The sequence below is a fragment of the Trachurus japonicus genome, chromosome 5, assembly GCF_045865225.1.
Source record: "Trachurus japonicus isolate A0001 chromosome 5, Traja_1.0".
Lineage (NCBI taxonomy): Eukaryota > Metazoa > Chordata > Actinopteri > Carangiformes > Carangidae > Trachurus > Trachurus japonicus.
The window spans coordinates 2162726-2180907 of NC_140911.1; the positions used below are offsets into that span (position 1 = coordinate 2162726).

General features: G+C 42.1%; 1 protein-coding gene across 1 annotated transcript; it reads right to left on the bottom strand.

Annotated features, from left to right (window-relative positions):
- Positions 1-1005: 1005 nt before the first annotated feature.
- On the bottom strand, positions 1006-18108 carry LOC146986755 (SWI/SNF complex subunit SMARCC2-like). Its single transcript, XM_085775533.1, has 20 exons — positions 18043-18108; positions 17443-17518; positions 16479-16723; positions 16195-16319; positions 14537-14590; positions 14407-14444; positions 14161-14291; positions 13950-14021; positions 13230-13343; positions 12984-13137; positions 11469-11585; positions 9852-9914; positions 9439-9697; positions 8067-8228; positions 6106-6167; positions 5882-6002; positions 4652-4815; positions 4250-4384; positions 2550-3006; positions 1006-1536 (listed from the first exon to the last, which is right to left on the bottom strand). The coding sequence occupies exons 1-20, from the start codon at positions 18090-18092 to the stop codon at positions 1469-1471; spliced, it is 2667 nt and encodes an 888-aa protein (XP_085631659.1). The 5' UTR covers positions 18093-18108; the 3' UTR covers positions 1006-1468.
- Positions 18109-18182: the final 74 nt, after the last annotated feature.

Below are 18182 nucleotides of genomic sequence, written 5' to 3' on the forward strand. Positions count from 1 at the left end.
TGCAGATATTAAGGACACGATTCTCCATTGTCAGCCGTTTAAGGTGCAAACTCCCTTGTTTTTGACATTTCTTCCATCTGTAACGTTGAAATGCACCGAAAAACAAGCTGCAAAAAAAAACTAAACAAATAAAAAAAATCCTCTTCATTTTCCGAGCAAATCACAATAATAAAAAGTCACTGAATACATGAGATAAACATGATTATAAAAAAAACAAAGAAAAATACATTTTGGTTTAGCAAAGTCAAAGACAAAAGTCAAATGATGATAGTTTTTTTTTTTTTTTTATCATTCCGGACTGTCGTTGTCTTCAGTCTTTTTTTTTTTCCTTCAGCAAAAAAACTACATTCCTCAAAAAACTGGATTTCATCCTGATTTGTAAAACTGAAGCTCCTCGTTGACACATTTCATAATCACAATAATAAAAACAAGTGCTGTGGATGAAAGGGACATTTAGTTAAAATCTAAAACGACCTCATACTGTCAGTATTTCATTAAAATAAAACTCCCACATTTGTCCAGTTTACAGTACGAACTCTTAAACTGCATCCAAACTAAACTAAACTCGTTTTAATTTCAATCTGGCTTCTGATTTTAACACTTTTTCACTTTTTTCATTCATTGCAGACTTTCCTGGGTTTTTCTTTTTTTTTAGACATGAGACCTTCGATGTCCATGTTAATAAGGAGGAGGAAAACGTCAAGATTCCCAAATCGAGTTTCTAAAACCTTCGGTATGAAAAAGTATTTTAAGACAACAAAAGGACGATATATATAGATGTAAGTGCTAAAGTTCAATTTCATGGATACTTCAAGTCTTGGACCGAGACCTAGGGACACATGGTTAAAAAGTGCATTTTTCGTCTTCTTCCATACTGTATCTTTGAGTCAGTACCTGTTACAGTAAAAGGGCTGAAACTGTGGAGTTGCTGAAACTGTTGCAGGAAAATAAATGCAACAATTTCCAAAAAACACTGAAAACACAAGATGAGTCTTTTCTCTTCTCCTTCTCCTCTTTCTTCTCCTTCTCCTTCTTCTTCCAGCTCGTTGGTCAGACCTCAGTTCACCAGGTCTCTGGTGTTTACGCTTCAATAAAAAGAACAAAGTGAGATGTTTCCGTCCAGTCGACCACAGATCAGCAGCTTCTGTGTGAAAATCCAAATTTTTCTATTCATTGGTCGATTCAATTTGAAAAAGCATTTCTTTTTTTTTGTTTGTTAATGTTTTGTTTTCAACAAAGAAGTTGGTGACGTTTTTTTTTTTTTTTTCTTTCTCACATCTTTTTGGAAAAGAAAAACAAAACAAAAGAAAACCAAACCAAAAATAAAAAGTTGAAAATGTAAAATGTGTTCTTCTCTTCCTTCAGTTCATGACTTCTTCGTTCCAGATGATTCAGGCAGGATTCAGAGTCTGAGTCACTCGGGCAACTTGTTGTCGACGATGACGACGAGGACGAGGACGAGGACGTCTCACTGTGGAGGAGGAACCGGGGCCGCCGCCGCGTGGAGCGACTCCCCGGGGAGGGAGGGGCTGGGTTCTGTGAGGAGGAGGAGGAGGAAGAGAAGGTTAGAGCTGTGAGGGTTCATGGTGTAAACTTAGAAAACACTGATTAGCACTGTGTTGAACAGAGCTCAGGGGAGTTTAACTGAATAAATCTCTATGAAAACACTTTAAAAAACTTTAATGCACGGAATCAGAGTCTGTTTAATAAAACGTGTTAAATTCACGTCACTCTCTTTCTTTTAATTCTTCTGCAAAATGTAGATGAGTGGACAGAGAAATGAATTTCCCTTTGGGGATTAATAAAGTCATTCTTATCTTATCTGAGACTCCAAAAAGACATATTTATTAAAAGGTGGAGCCATGCCAATAGTGTATAATTGCAACAAAGAACCCCTTTTTTTATTTTAATTTAATTTAATTAAAACAATACACAATCCAACAACTCCAAAACGCTCTGGTGGCCAAGTTGTGACCTGCACATTCACCACGCTATGAGATAATAACAGAACGTTACCAGACAGAGTTGTTTTAGAGGTAAATTCATGCAAAACCGCTGATGCGCGTTGCCTTCAGGGACAGTTTTTCATCAAGCAGTCTCTGAATTTCCCTCTAAAACAACTCTGTCTGGTAACGTTGTGTTATTATCTCATAGCGTGGTGAATGTGCAGGTCACAACTTGTCCACCAGAGCGTTTTGGAGTTGTTGGATTGTGTATTTGATGAGTTTGATGAGGGAAACCAAGAAATCCCATGAACCTCCGTAGCGTAGCTCTGAGCAGCTCACGGCTCTGCTCCGCCGTTATATATATATATATAAATAGCTTGCACCGACAATTAAAGGTAACGAACCTACTGCTATGACTATAGGGATTATGGCAATGGGCCAATTTGCCAAATTGTTGAACTATCCCTTTAAAATGAAACTAAAGACGTTTCCTGTCGTCACTGACTCTGTAACGACATCGTGCGTCTTTGTTACTTGTGCGTTATTTGAGTTTCATGTTGTGTTTTGTTTGATGCCGGTGTGAATCAGCTCTCGGTGCCTCACCGTGGAGGACGGGCGCGGTGCTGGAGCTGGAGTGGCTCGCTGCCGTCTGGCTCGGGGCGCCGGGCGGCGAGGCGTGAGCGCCCGGCGCCGGTTGGGCCTCGGCGGGCGGGGCAGCGGAGGAGGCCGGCGGGGCGGGGCTGGCGGCCGGCTGCGGCGCTGGCGTGCTGGGAGCCGGCTGATTGGCCGTCACGCTCTGGGCCGAGGGTGGGGCGGAGGGGGCCGAGGCAGCAGCGGCAGCGGCGGCGGCTGCTGCGGCTGCTGCGGCGGCAGCGGCGGCGGCGGCCGGGGTGGAGGAGGAGTGAGCGGCTCCGGCCCCGGCGGCGGCTCCGGCCTGGCTGTGCTGCTGGTGCTGGATCTGCTGGAAGTGCTGCTGACGAGCTCTCATCTCCGCGTACTTCAGCTGCTCCATGTGGAAGGACTGACGGTCGGCCAGAAGCTGCTGTCGCTGGTACTCCAGCTGCACACACACAGGAACACATTAAAGTATTCACATTATGGGACAAAGACTTTGTGCACTGGATGAAAAAACCTGGTGGAGGTTCTTTCCTACACCGAGGGAAAACATCAGAAAACGTCGACATACACTTCTGCTCAATATTCATTTCCCTTCAGTTCAATCTACCGGCCAATCAGGGAACAGAGGCAGCGGCTGAGAGCGATGACGTAGTTCAGTGATGGCACCGCAGTGGGGAGATGGATGTCCGTGAAACCATTCGTTCTGTTGTGGCATCTTAAATTTGTCAAGCAAAACCTGCAGCTGTGGTTGACCGACATCGAACACACTCTCGCTTTGCTCTGCTCACTGCAATAGATGGGATGGTCGTTGTTGTATCCAATAGTTTTCAAACTTTAACAGAGGACCAACCAACCAGGGAGTAGGTGTAGGAGTGTTGATTAGAGTGGAGAGTGTGCAAAGAGACTCGTTAAGGCCAGGCTCGCAAATTGATTCAATACAATATGATTTATATTGGCTCCTGTATGAACGTCCTCTAGTTTAGTTTTTCCAGTGGAACAAAGTTCTGCAACTTCTGAGTAAATGGTTAGAAAACGGTGAAACTTTCCAGATCACCAAAACCACAAGTGAAGAACCACACTTAAACAAATCTGCATTTATAGTGTTAAAAACTGGTCTAATAACATGTGTAAAGGATCTAAAGGTTCTGGAGGGAACCTCAAACTCCTGCACCGAACATCCTGAGCTGTCGCCTGTTAATGCTCGGTGTGTTTCCTGCCTGTTTTGCTTCTCTTCCTGTGCAGTTTAGGGTTGATTTTAACCCTTTGTGTGACCTTTTAAGCCTTCAAGCCCCCGTCAGAGTCACAACAAGGTCATCAAACCAATTTCTTTTGGATAATCCAAGATCCAGATGCAAAAGCCACAAAACGCTCTGGAACAAACGACCTACAGCTTATATAAAGACTAAGCTGAACACGTCCAACCAATTAAGTCTTTACTAAAGATGCACCTCTTCTCCCTCAGCCTTAAATTCAGGTTGAATCTGGCCATTTCTATTGTAGCGTGAATGTGTGTTTGTGTGTGTCTGAACTGTTTTAATTCTGTTTTAATTGCATCATCTGATCAGGCCTGTTTGACTTATGTTTGTTATTTATTTCCGATGTGAGTAATTTTGCTAGAAACTCAATAAAAAGTTGAATTATAAACAAAACAAAAGTCTGATGTCTGTGTGTCTGTGGTCACTCACAGCCTCCCTCTCTCGGTCCATGATGGTTTCCAGTTCTTCAAAGTGTCGCAGTTTGATCTCCAGCTTCTTCATCTGCGTTTCCACCAGCAGAGCCACCAGAGACTTGATCTTCCTCTCCTCCACGGCAGCCAGGTGCTGCAGAGAGACAGAGACACAGAGACACAGAGAGACAGAGAGACAGAGACACAGAGAGACAGAGACACAGAGAGACAGAGACACAGAGAGACAGAGAGACAGAGAGACAGAGACACAGAGAGACAGAGAGACAGAGACAGAGACACAGAGAGACAGAGACAGAGAGAGACAGAGAGACAGAGAGACAGAGAGCAGGTGAAACCACAGTGAGCCAGAGCAGATGTGGAACAGCTGGATTAAACAGCTGCTCGGTGATGTCGGTCTAACCTTGGCTTTGACGGCGGCGGCAGCGAGAGCCGAGGCTGCGGCCGTGGCGAGGTTCCCTTCTCCGACATCACGCTCCACCTTCGCCTTCCTCTCTCCCTCGCTCTCTCCTTCTCTCTGTCCTTCCTCTGCTCCCTCTTTTCCCTCCTTCTCCTTCTCCCCGTCGCCTGAAAGAACAAACACACAGAACAAAATCTTTTTTTGTTGGTTTTTGAATATTTTGTGATTCTGCCTTTTTATACCACATCAAAAAATGAGTTAGCAGCGATTAACCTGGAAACAATAACGCAGTAAAGACAAATTAATGCATTAAAGTAGAGCATACATACATACCGTACATAGGCATTTGTTTAAGACACTCATCAAAATATAGTGTTGATGTGAAAAAATAAACAACTATGATGTGTTATTATTATTATTTCTGACCAATCTGTAAAACTGCATCCTAATGGATTAACTGTAGGAACATAAATTATATCATTCAATACTATAAAGGATTAACAGTCTATAATAAATCAAACAAATAAATACATAAATAAACAATAATAAACTACTAGACTAGACTAGTTTGTCCAACAGCAAACATGCATTTTTTTTTAAATCTTCACCACCAAAAAATAAGTCATTTTTAGTATTTTAATGATTAATCACAGAGTAGTATTGCAATTAATTGTTTGACAGCCCTAATTTTTCTACAGAAATTGCTGAATATAGCAAAGTCAACAGATGATTAATTGGTTAGCTGGTAAAGAATTATTGAGAAGTTGAGAAGACGGAGGATTTAATACATTTCTGCTTCTTCCTGCTCCTTTGCTCCTTGCTTCTTGCTTTTTCCTTTTGTTATGTCCCTATGCACAGTATGCATGCATGTTTCTATAATTATATAATTGTATTGTATTGCTTTCAATATTGTTTTAACTTTCTACCTATACAGCTCTTTTTTGACTTCGGTCATTTTAAATGTGCTTTAGAGATAAAATTTGACTTGACTTGACTTTTCAGACATGTTAGTATTTGTTTTGTGTAACTGTTGTTTCAGCTATAGAACTGTTTTGCCTTTTCTTTTGTTGTTTTATTAGTTTAGTTTAGTTTATTTGAACATTATAAAAACAATAAGAATAAAAGTTAAACATTGTGCAGAAGAGGTGGAAGCTAAAAAACAAAACAATGGTCGTCTGCAGAGTCAGAATAATATGATGATAGTTATCAACTTCCTGTGTCCGACGCTCTTACCCATCTCTGACTCCGTCTTGTCGGCCTCTCTCTCTCCTTCAGGCTCCCTCCCTCTCTCGTCCTCCTTCTTCCCGTTCTCCGTCTGCTTCTCCTCCTCCTCCATCGCTCCGTCTTTGCTCTCCTGTGACACCAACATCATCATCATCAACAACACAACACGTTCAGCAGCTCTGCAGCTTCACAAACATCACAGATGAGAAGAAACATCTGGATTTAGATCAAACCTTGGCCTCTCTCTTCTCTTCGCCTGATTGGCTCTCGTTCTTGTTTTCATCAGTGTTTTCGTCTGCAGGAAGAGAAAAGAAACACATCAGGAGCTGTTGAAATCTGACTCATCACATTTTGTCTTTAGTTGACTCGTCGTTGAATCATATTGTTTTTCCCCCTCATTGATTCATGATCTCATTTGTGTCTTATGCCATCATCGAAAAGAGCTAAAACACCCAAATAAACACATTTAATTCTTCAGGCGGCAACAGGACCTTCTCCCTCACTTCAATAAACCTCAATAAACAGCGTTACTTATGGCGCTACTTTTTTCTCAGTAACGAGTAATCAAAAAAGTTACTCTTTTCCCCATTACCGTTATTCATCGTAAACCAATCTGAGGCAGAATAGGGTTGTGTTTGTTCACAAGCTCAGCAGCAAATACACCTCAGTATCAGGAGGAGCTGCAGCGACGGCAGCGAGTTCAACAAGATCGAAGGGAGCTTTGTCCCACACAACAATGCAGGTTGTGTAGGTACAGTAAGTGCACAATGTTAATAATAATGATTTATTCAAGTCAATTTCATTCAATTAACATGTCCAATGTTGAGTTTCATTAAATACAGATGAATTTAAAAGTTCCATTGACGGGGGGAAATTTGACATATTTGAGCATTTTATTACAAAAGTAATGCAATAGTTACTTTTCCTGGTAATTAGTTACTTTTATAATGTAGTAACATGATGCTCTGCCAGTGGTGCAGACAAAAAGGTGTGAACGCAAACCGTACGTAGTAAAGAGAGGCCTACTTTACTTTAAATTCATCTATTTCCTTTTCTTCTATATTTTGTTCTTCTTTGCTCTTGCTTTTAACTCTGTTTAATTTTTACAATATATATTTTTTAATTTCTAAAAAAAAATGTGTTTTTATGCTGTTCTATGCTGTTCCTTTTAAATGTTTTGTCTATGTAAAGCACATTGAGCTGCCTTGGTATGAAATGCCCTGTATAAATAAAGATGCCTTGCCTTGACTGATTAAATGCACACGTCATTCAACATTTTTTTTCAACAGAAATTAAGCCGATGTTTGTATCAAAATAGGCTTTATATAAATATGAATAAATGAATTATTAGAAAACAAAGAAAGTCTATGTAAAATCAGATGTTCGGCAGCAGAAAGCTGAGCACCCCCATATAGTCAGAATAGTACGATCTTTCTTCACATTTCGGAAAACAATTAGACGGAAAGATTGGCAGTCGAATCAGAATCGAATCAACAAATTGACTGCTAATGTGTGTGTGTGTGTGTGTTGATATCAGCAGATATCTCTTCTACGTATCTTCAGGTCTACCATCATGCTGTATAAACATTCTACTGTGAAGCCGAGCATGTTCAGCCTGTGTAATAATGTCTCATTGTTCTCTAATGTAACAGCTAATACTCCTGATGTTGTTGTTGTTAATGAAAATCACAGAGAGGTGTCCATTCTGGAGGTCGGCTGTACCTTTGATTACAGCCTAGAGGAGGTCTTTCTAACCAAAGTGCTAAAATACCAGCAGCTGAAGCAGACCATCTCTCAGCTATAGGCTACAAATGTAAACTTTTAGTCTTTATATTTGGTAGTCTGGGGCATGTGCACAAGTTGGTTGTGAGGGGCCTTCAGATGGCCGGCCTTTCTAATAGAAGAGCTAAACAGTCAGCGAGGTGCTGCTCAGCTTCAGTTATTATTGGTAGCCGCTCAGTCTGGAGGAGACAATGTTTTTTGTATCCTTGAATGTCTGTTTTCTATCTGACCTGTAGGTCATTTTTTGTATGTAACTGTGTTCAGCCGCCCAGGTGCTTTGTGACTGACCGTCTTCCATTGTCAACTGCATTGGCAGTGTTTATGTCCCTTGTGCAAGAACCCTTGTACTTCTTTCTTATGTGGGCATAAATAAATATTTCAAATGTGTGTGTGTGTGTGTGTGTGTCCTCACCAGGCCGCTCTCCCTCCTCCAGCCCGGTGCCGGCGATGCCGCTGCCCTCCAGTCCGTACAGAGGATCCTGGCGGCCGCTGACTCTCGCCGCCTCCTCCACTCGCCGCACGTGAGCCTCCACCAGAGCAGCAGGAACCTCCTCCTTCATCCGGGAGAACTCCTCTGAGGAGCAGCAAGGGTTAACATTCATCAATCCATCAATCCATCAATCAATAATTTAACGTCAAGGAATCTGATTGGTCGATAGTAATTAGAGAAAGTCACTCAGATGTTTAATCTTAATTATTGGATCATGTAGAGTTCCCAAAGTCCCACAACAAATGTTCACATCAAAGTTTAATTTTGTTAGTTTTCTACGGAAGCGTATTGCATTCACTTCAATAAAAAAAAAAAAAGTCAGGTTTTTCTGAGTATTTAATTTTTTTGGTCTGTTTTTCTGGGTAATTTATTTTTTGGTTTGTTCTTTTGAATAATTTTTTCTGTTTTTCTGACTAATAATTTTTTTGTTTTTCGTGATAATTTTTTTCTCACTTAGCTTCGAGATTTCAAAATGTGAGAAGCTCCCACCTGCAAGTAAAGTAAGGACTGATTTCAAAATAAAGGTGCTACATAAGACTGTTCTGAGTGACACTAGGTATTAATAACAGGTATAGTTTCCTTTCAATATAAATCTGAATTTACTTGGAACACAGTGAAAATAAGACTTTTTGTGGAGCATATGCATATCCATGGATGTATGTTAAGCAATGTAAAAGAAAGCGCCTTTACTCATTGTGTTATGAGTAGTACTTTTATTTTGAAGGCGCTCCCTGATGTGACGTGTGTAGCTTGCCCCGGGAAAAGTTTGTTGACGCTTGTGTTCGAGCAGTCAGTCTGGAAAATAAAGCAATGGTGGAACCGGTACCAAAGTGGAGTTTGAATAATATCTCATGGATCTAAGATGCAATAGATCCGTGATGAAGTGGAGGCTTGCAGGTGGGAGATTCTCGCGGGATTTTGAAATCTCGTTAAGTCAGAAAAATGTTTTCTGACTTAACGAGATTACCACAGATTTACCACAAAAAACAGAAAAAAATGAGTCAGAAAGACAGAAATAATTACCCTGAAAAACAAACAAAAAATAAATGATTCAAGTGAATGCAATACGCTTCCGTAGTTTTCTCTGATTGATCAGTTATTGATTATTATTACGCCTGATTCAGGAAGTAAAACTTCTAAACCTACCGAGGAAACTTCTCACGTTTTTCTGAAAGAAGACAGAAGCTGTGAGCTCGTTCCAGCGTTTTTTTTTTTCATAAAATCTCTGTTGTTGTTTTCTTTAAAGCGTCTCCACAGCAGCCGAGTTTTTCAAAATAAAAGACGTCCTCCTCACCCAGAGCAGACTTGGCGGCGGCCGAGGCCACGCGCGGGTCGACCACGGAGGCGAGGAAGGCCACCGTGCTCATGACGGGGTTTCCTGCCTGGCTGAAGGGGATGGGCTGATAGGCCAGCGGCCCGAGGGACGAGGAGCTGTCCTCCAGGTACGGGTCCTCGATCGGCAGCCGCAGGAAGTGAAGGATGCACTCGTCCTGCGTGCGGCTGCCCACGTGTTCCGACACTTTGTTCCAGTCGTCCTTGTACATCTCCAAACCCTGAGGAAACGGCACGTCAGCGTTTAGCTCCGGCGTTTGTTTTTATTAAAGCTTCAATACTTTTGTTTTATTGTGATTGTGGCGAAGATGAAGTGTGTGTGTGTGTGTGTGTGTGTGTGTGTGTGTGTGTGTGTGTGTGTGTGTGTGTGTGCACCTCCAGTAGTAGTAGTGTCTCCTGCTCTGTCCACTCCCTCATGGAGCTCGCTGCACTCTTGCTCTGCAAACAAAAACATCACATCTTTATATTAAAATGATGAATTATTACAGTTAAAACTTAAAAAAAGAAAAAGAAAAATCCACACGCACATCCGTGCCAAAAAAGCTTTGGGCAGGTGCTTGGCCGGAAACATACAAAAGTGAAAAGGAAGCAGCTTCTGCTTGAAACGTTACTTTTTTTTCTGTGCAAATAAATGGACTGCAAATTGGAGCCCCGCGGTGTGCGAGCCGTTTAGTTAGTATTTTCGGGGTAATTTTACAGGGTCAGCCCCGTTGGTGCGTGTCTCCACTGCAGGAACCTCCCCCACAGGGCCGCTTACAGGAACTTTTACGGGGCTAAACAGAGTCCCTGCCTGGAGGTTGGTACTCCGTTCGGCCCTGAAGAAGTCCCGGTGGGGCTTGAGATTTACTCTGTGCTGATTGGTCAGACTCAAAGCAGGATCATGTGACGCTAAGAGAAAGCCCCAAATAAGCGGCATTTTTAAAACCCCAACGTTACTAAAAACTAGTCTCGCCTGCCAGACCCTCCTCCAGAGAAGAAGGAGAGTCTGGCTGCTCCGCCTATGATTCTGCGATCAGAGAAAAAAACGCTCCGGCCGTTTGGAATTCTTTCAACCAGTCACAATCGTTGTGGTCGGCGCCGTAGCAACGCCGTAGCAACGGCGCGCTTGCAAAATATTGCCGGTTGGAAACTGGATTTCGGTCCGCGGTGTAACGACGGTCGGCATCCGTTGACGGATATTTATTATTTTGTTCGGTTTAAGGGCGGTTGGCAACCACTGACAGATATGTATTCTTCTGTTCGGTTCATGACACGGATCCATGGTTCGGTTCCTGTTGTTGTTTGTTGATGTTTCCCTTTACCGGGCGGACTGTGAAAGCTGCAGCACAGAGGCGGGACTTCCGCCGGGTGGCTCGTTCCGACCAATCAGAGGCTAATCGCAGCAACGCACTTCCGTCAGGCCAGACTACTAAAAACGGGAAAAAAAATGGCCGGAATAATGAGAGAATAACTGAAAAGACGAGAGTAGCAGTCGGCCTGGTAAAATTTAAAAAAAAATAAATAAATACGCGATCGTGGGATCTTTTCTGCCGAGACGGCAGAAAAGAAAATAACAACAACAGACGGCAGAAAATAACAACAACAAGAAGAGCAGTAAAAAAAAAAGAAGCTGCACAACGACCTCGCGATGATCTGTTGCATGAACTGTCGCACGTCGCCATAAGAGTTTCTGTGATGTAATTCAATAACTTTAAGATAATTAAATAGTTGTACTAAAGTATCTGCTTGTGTAACCATCTGAACAACTTGGTGTCACCATGACAACAGTGTCAAGGAGACTTCAGCAGGTTCTGTGCTGTGTTCTTCTGTTCAATCCAAACTTTGTTCACATAAAATATGGTTTAGATTTTATATTAAATCATCTTTTCTTTGTAGTCGAGGAGGAATAATGTAAATATCAAGCCATGTGATTATTATAAGTACTAGTGCTGAATACAGTGATGGTCTAGACTAGTTAGTTGGTCTTGACCACAACATTTCTTGGACCTGTACCTTTGTGGAGCTGCTCTTCTTGCTGTACATGTCGGTCCGCAGCCCAAAGTTCTGCAGGTCTGCAGGTTTATCCTTCACTTTGTCTGGGAACGACATCATCTGCTGGGTGGCCGGGGTCTGCAGGTGAGACAGGTAACACAGGTGTGAGACAGAGACAGATGTTAAATCCTGTAAGTCATTATGTACATCTGGCCCGGCGCCACGAGGGGGAACTGTGCCCTCAGTTAAAGTCTTGTTTACCAGATAGAAGATCTGCAAACGCAACAAAAGTACTGGTTGAGATATAAGAGGGTAGATTATGAAACACCATTACCCCCTGTTATTTGAGGTTATTTTAAAGGGATAGTTCAACATTTTGGCAAATTGGCCCATTGCCATAATCCCTCAGGGTTTCCCGCAGCGCTTTCCTGTTAAGGCGGCCGCCTTAACAACAAAGAGCTACCGCCTAAACTAACATCTTAAAAAAAAAAAGTAGCGATATTCGCGGCCGCCCCCCCCCCCCCCCCCCCCACCCCTCGGACGAGTGGCCGCATCCTCTCACACACATACACACCACAGAGAAGCGCGCACGCAGAACAGCAGCGCGTGTTGAAAGCGAAACTTTAATACGGCGCGGCGCGGTGCGATCCCCCCCCCCCGTCAACAGATCTCCGCGCTACCCCCCCCCCCCCCGTCGACAGGTCAGACACCACCTTAACTAACAAATTTTCTGGGGGAAACACTGTCCCTATAGTCATAGCAGTAGGTTTGTTACCTTTAATTGTCGGTGCAAGCTATTTTAAGAACGGCGGAGCAGAGCCGTGAGCTGCTCAGAGCTACGCTACGGAGGCTCATGGGATTTCTTGGTTTCCCTCATCAACAGGTACCTGTTTTTGGTACTTTTTGTGTTTATGTAGCCTATGTGTATTAAAGTTATTTTGTCTATAAAAAAATAGTAAAATTTTTGAATATTTATTTCTCAACAACATCACAACTCGTTGTTGTTTTAGGGATGGGAAATGATTTTCGAATAATCAAATAGTCATTCAATGAAAAAAAAAAAAGTAAAAGTTCATGAGACTACCGTCGACTCCAGCCTACAGCCATCAGAAAGTTCTGTGTGAAACTTTGTAAATTAAAAACAAATGAAACTGAGGTGCAGTTGAGAAGCGGTACTGGAGAAAATTCACGTGTTGACGAAAGGAGACCCCTCGTTTTGATGTGCTCTCATTACGTGACGAGGACTTAATTGAACGGTACCGTTACAATATTCTCCGGTCCCGATTCTCATAACAGTCCGTTTCATTTCTAAATGACGGACGGATGTTTTTCAGTCGGCGATTTAAAACGATGGGCTGGCGGTACCACATTCTGTTCTGGTCTTTTTGGTTTTGATGCTCTGACTTTAGCTCCTGATATCTTAATAAATACATTATTTGATTTTGAAACGGTGGTCTTGACCCCACACCAACTTCATCCTGGCGCAGGGCCTCGTGTCCATGTGTGTGTGTGTGTGTGTGTGTGTTTTATCTGGACCTGGGGGGTCTTGGGCTGCAGCGGCACCAGACTGGACGGAGTATCTGCCAGGACGTGGAAGTGGGAGGTGGGTGGGGGTCCCATGGGCGTGGGCCGGCTCTCAGAGTCCACCTGGTAGTTGATCAGACCCCACTGCTCCAGGAAGGCGTGGACTCTACAAACACACACACACACACACACAGGGTTCACACGCTGCGCTGCCATTGGTCGGGGCTGGTCACATGGTCACCTTCAGGCTCCACCCACCTCATGATGGCGCACACGTCTCCCGCCAGGTTCCTGCGGCAGGCGGTGGAGGTGAGATACTCCTGAGGGTTCAGTCTGTAGGTGTCGATCATGAAGTTCCTGTAGGCCAGGTAGCTGCAGGAGGGAGAGGGAGAGAGTTAACGTCTAACATCTGGAAATATGAGATGTATCATGCTGCGTTCACATGGAGTCCGGTAAACGGCAAATGCCGCTGGACGGAACGGTAAAAACAAACAAACTGTCGGACGGCACGGCACAACGGCAAGACGCGTCACCATGTTGCTATGGCAACGTCAACACACTCGTACTCACACATCACGTTCGGATGAGTTTACCGTCGCAGCAGACGGCAAAAGTTAAAATATTTGAACTCGGGACGGCATTGCCGTTTGCCGTTGCCGGCGACGGTATTTTTTGCCGTGCTCCTCCAAGTTTTACCGTCGTTCTCTCGTCCACTAACATGGAGTCCGGCATGCCGTCTGCCGTTTACCGGACTCCATGTGAACGCAGCATAACCGTGTTTTTAAAAGTTATTCACTGGTTTCCATCTTTGAATTTATGAATTTAGTCTTAAATTGATCCTAAAATGTGTCTTTGATGCTTCAATTAGTCAGAAAATCTTAAAATTCAAAATAATTTACCGGTAAAAGAAGCTTCATTAGACAGAGACAGACCAATCTGTCCTATTTGTTAATTAATAAATGTGTATCGTATACTTACATCTCAGGGGTTTTGGATTTGTTCTTTCCGTTGAAGAACTCTGGCAGAGCTCGGCGCTCGATGGCGTGAACACTGAGGAGAAGCAGGAGGACGAATCAGAGCTGCACAAACCTGAGACCTTATTATTTAATAATAATTTAACACCAGGAGGGAAAAGAAGTTCCTGGATTTGAGTTCACTCGTCGGCTCTCAGGTGTTTTTCTTGTCGTACCTGTTGTAGTCGAACCAGGCGGCGTAGCTCGGGATGATGATGTGGTGAGTTTGTTCGGTCACGTTGTCCTCGTGAAGGTCCGAGCCCTTCACCGGTTCTCCCTTCACGCTCGGGGAGCCTTCCTCCTCCTCCTGTTACGACACACACACACACACACACACACACACACACACACACAGAGGATGATGTATGGGACGTACTGTCCTCAGGTCACGTTACACATCGTCTGTCTCGCGCTGCCTTTACCTTTCCTGTTGTTTCCATGGACTCGTCCTCCTGCTCGTCTGTTAAATATATTAATCAATATTAATTTGATATAAGACAATAATAAAATAATAGAATCTGCTCTTAAATGGAAGAAAACTAAACTGCTCACCCATGTCCATTCCTCCTTTGACTGGAGTTGAATCCGAGTCCTTTTTAGTGTTATCTGTAGAAACAAAGTCAGTGAGTGATGGAAACATGGCTGTGTTGTTATTTATTAGGTTATTATTTATTTAGTTGCTTTTTTTTAGATGGATTTGATATTGTTTGTTTGTTTTGTTTTGTTTCATTTTTAGGGAGCCTTTATAAGATGGAAACTAGCCTTTTGGCTTAATCTGGCATACTGTATTTGCAGAAATGTTTTTTTTATATTCTCTGTCGCTGTCAAATGAATAACTTTAAATAAATGTGTTTATTTATAGCTCTTTTGTATTCTATTGCGCTTGACTTATGCATTTTATGGTATTTTAATAATGGTGTTTTTTATTGATCTGTACAGCACTTTCATTGTTTTGAAAGTGCTCTATAAATAAAGTTTGAGGTGGGTTGAAGTAGATAAATACATTTTAGTTCATGTTTTGCACATATATGAATTATTTATTGATACAAATGAGCTAAAATTTAAAGCAGAAGTAAGTGATATATTTGTGTTAATATAAGTCTTAAATAGTTATATCTTCCGACAGCAATCACTTATATAGAATGTTTGGTCTGAAACATGGGTCTGTCAGTCACTCTGCTCTGCTCTGAGCCGAGGAGAAAACATTTATCGTATCCTACAGTTTTTATCCAATGAGGAGAGAGAACGGCATGCAGGGCTGTGTGTGCAGCCAAGGGACGCCGTGAATGTGGTGACGTAGGGACGAGGACTGTTATGGTGCGTTCAAGGAAACTCGTATTTTTCCGACCGTGAAGTGGTACCAGTTCGATCTGGTACGAGTTCACCGGTCGGAAGTTACGAGTGGCCGTTATAGTGACTTTCACCGGTAAAACAGGTCGGAAAAACACGAGTGGGTTGCCTGAAACGCTACAAAGTCGTAAGTTGTGACTTGAAGCTGTAATTTACGATTTCAAAAGCCTGCCTGGAACGCAGCATTAGCGAAAACGACCGGACCACTTACTTCTGCTTTAAGGATTTGTTGGCTTTAAAACTGCACAGTCAGCTAATGTTTAAAATTAATAACATGTTCCCTGACTGTTTTTAGAAGATGTTCATTAAGTCACTGTACAACACCACGAAAAAGCATTCCCCCCCTTCCTGATTTCTTTCTTTCTTTCTTTTTTGCATATTGTCCCACTTACATGTTAAAGATAATCAAACAAATTAGATAAGAATCAAATATTAGACAAAGATGAGCCAAGTTAATACAAAAGGTTTTTAATTTATTAAGGTTAAAAAGATATCTAAATCCAAATCAGGCCTGGGTATGGATGGTGAAACTGAACTCATCTTTCCAAAATTTTTTATTTATCACAGTTAGTTCATGATTTAAGAAGGGGGGCAATTACTTTTTTTTTTTTTTTTTACATAGTGTTAGGTAGGTTTTGATGGCGGCTTTTTTCCTTTAATAAATTAAATCATCATTTGAAATATTTACTTTGTCTAATATTAAAATTAGTTTTATGACCTTAAACATCAGGAAGGGGGCAAATAATTTAATATAATATTCAAATAATTGTTGTATTTATGTTTCTATTCATTTCTATTGTGCAAATCTTGAGTTGTGTTAAATCAAAGACTGAAATAATTCAAATAATATGAAAGAGTACTTGTCTTGGCTGGGTTTCCTTCTTCAGACGCCGGAACAGGTGAAGCTTCATCCAGGTCCTTACTGAGATCCTCCTGCTCCTCCTCCCTCTGGCCCCGTTTGGACTTGGTGTACGGGGTCGTCGGCCTGTTGGTGCACACGCCACAGACACGATAATATGATAAATATATTATTATCATTATTATTATTATTATTATTATTATTATTATTATTATTATTATTATTATTATTATTATTATTATTATTATCACCGTATGATGTTCCTTAAAACCGTCTCAAACTAACCCTTTCTTGGTGTTCTTCTTCTTGCTCTCCTGAGGCGGAGGCGTGGGCGAGGGCGACGGCGAGCGCTTCCTCTTCTTGGCGCTGCCGGGCTTCTTGTCCCGCCGCTCGTCGGGCGTGGTCACCTCATCCGTCAGCGTCTTGGCGGAGATCCTCTTCCTCTTGGGGCAGCCCTCCCCGACCTCGTAGTCTTCCTCGTTCATCCACTCGTTGTACTGGTCCAGGTCTAAGATCCACTTGGCGTGGACCTGAGAACAGAGAGAGAGAAACCGCACATTAACACGTCGTAAATAAAGACGTATTTTTTTAACAGGTGGAAATAAATGAAGGGAAATTAGAAAATATAATTTCCTCTGTGAGTTAAAGGGATAGTTCAACATTTTGGCAAATTGGCCAATTGCCATAATCCCTATAGTCATAGCAGTAGGTTCGTTACCTTTAATTGTCGGTGCAAGCTATTTTTAGAACGGTGGAGCAGAGCCACAAGCTGCTCAGAGCTACGCTACGGAGGCTAATGGGATTTCTTGGTTTCCCTCATCAAACTCATCAAATACACAATCCAACAACTCCACAACGCTCTGGTGGACAAGTTGTGACCTGCACATTCACCACGCTATGAGATACTAGCAGAACGTTACCAGACAGAGTTGTTTTAGAGGGAAATTCAGAGACTGATTGATGAAAAACTGCCCCCGAGGAGAACATGCATCAGCAGTTTTGCATGAATTTGCTTGATTGTTATTGGATTGTGTATTTATTAACTTTCATTATCACAGCCATTTCAGCTGATGCACATGCAACCATTGTTTTCCATAAAAAAAACACCTTTGATTTAAATTTGTGGAATATTTAATTAGTTATTTAAGCAGTGCATTAAAATAAGATTTTGCCATGTTAAAGATTTAAAGAGAGAATTAAAGGATGAGAAACAAGGAGCAACAACGCGGTGTAATAAGCGGTCAGGTACCTTCCTGGGCTTCTCTGGACTCGGAGGATCCTCCACAGCTGCTTCGATCTCACTGGCCGCGATCCAGGTGTCATAACTAAAGCAGAGAGAGGAGGAAAGGTCAAAAGGTTAAGGCCTGAGAAAAGAGTTCAAGTTTGAGCCTGTAAAAACACCTTAAAGGAATAGTTCACCAAAAAATGAAATTCACATGGACGTGACCGGACTTGTCTAAATGACGTTTGTTTCGGGTAAACTCTGGACTATATCCCTTCAGGACACATGGATTGCCACGGACGAGCAGTGTGGAGGAATATTAAATGTTTTTTGTGTAGTTTTATGGATGTTTTTGTGTCGTATTACTCTCATATAAAGTTTTTGTTAGACTATGAACCGGCCTCCCGGGTCTCCAGATGCACTTTGAGGAATAAAAAACTACTCCAGAGTATTCATCAGCATGAGGGTGAGCCAATAATTACTGAATTTCATTTTTTGGTGAACTATTCCTTTAAGTTCAATACAGTATATATGTGTGTATATATATATATATATATATATATATATATATATATATATAAGTGTTAATTTTTTACAATAAAAGCAGGAAACAAATAAAGAACCAACCTGTCGGGGAAGTATCCCCAGTGGAGCAGCACTTGTTTATCTCTCTTCATCACAGGACGCACCCACTCCTCTGGACCAACAAAAAAAACACACAACAACAACATCATCATCATCATCACACAGCGACAAACACAACAACT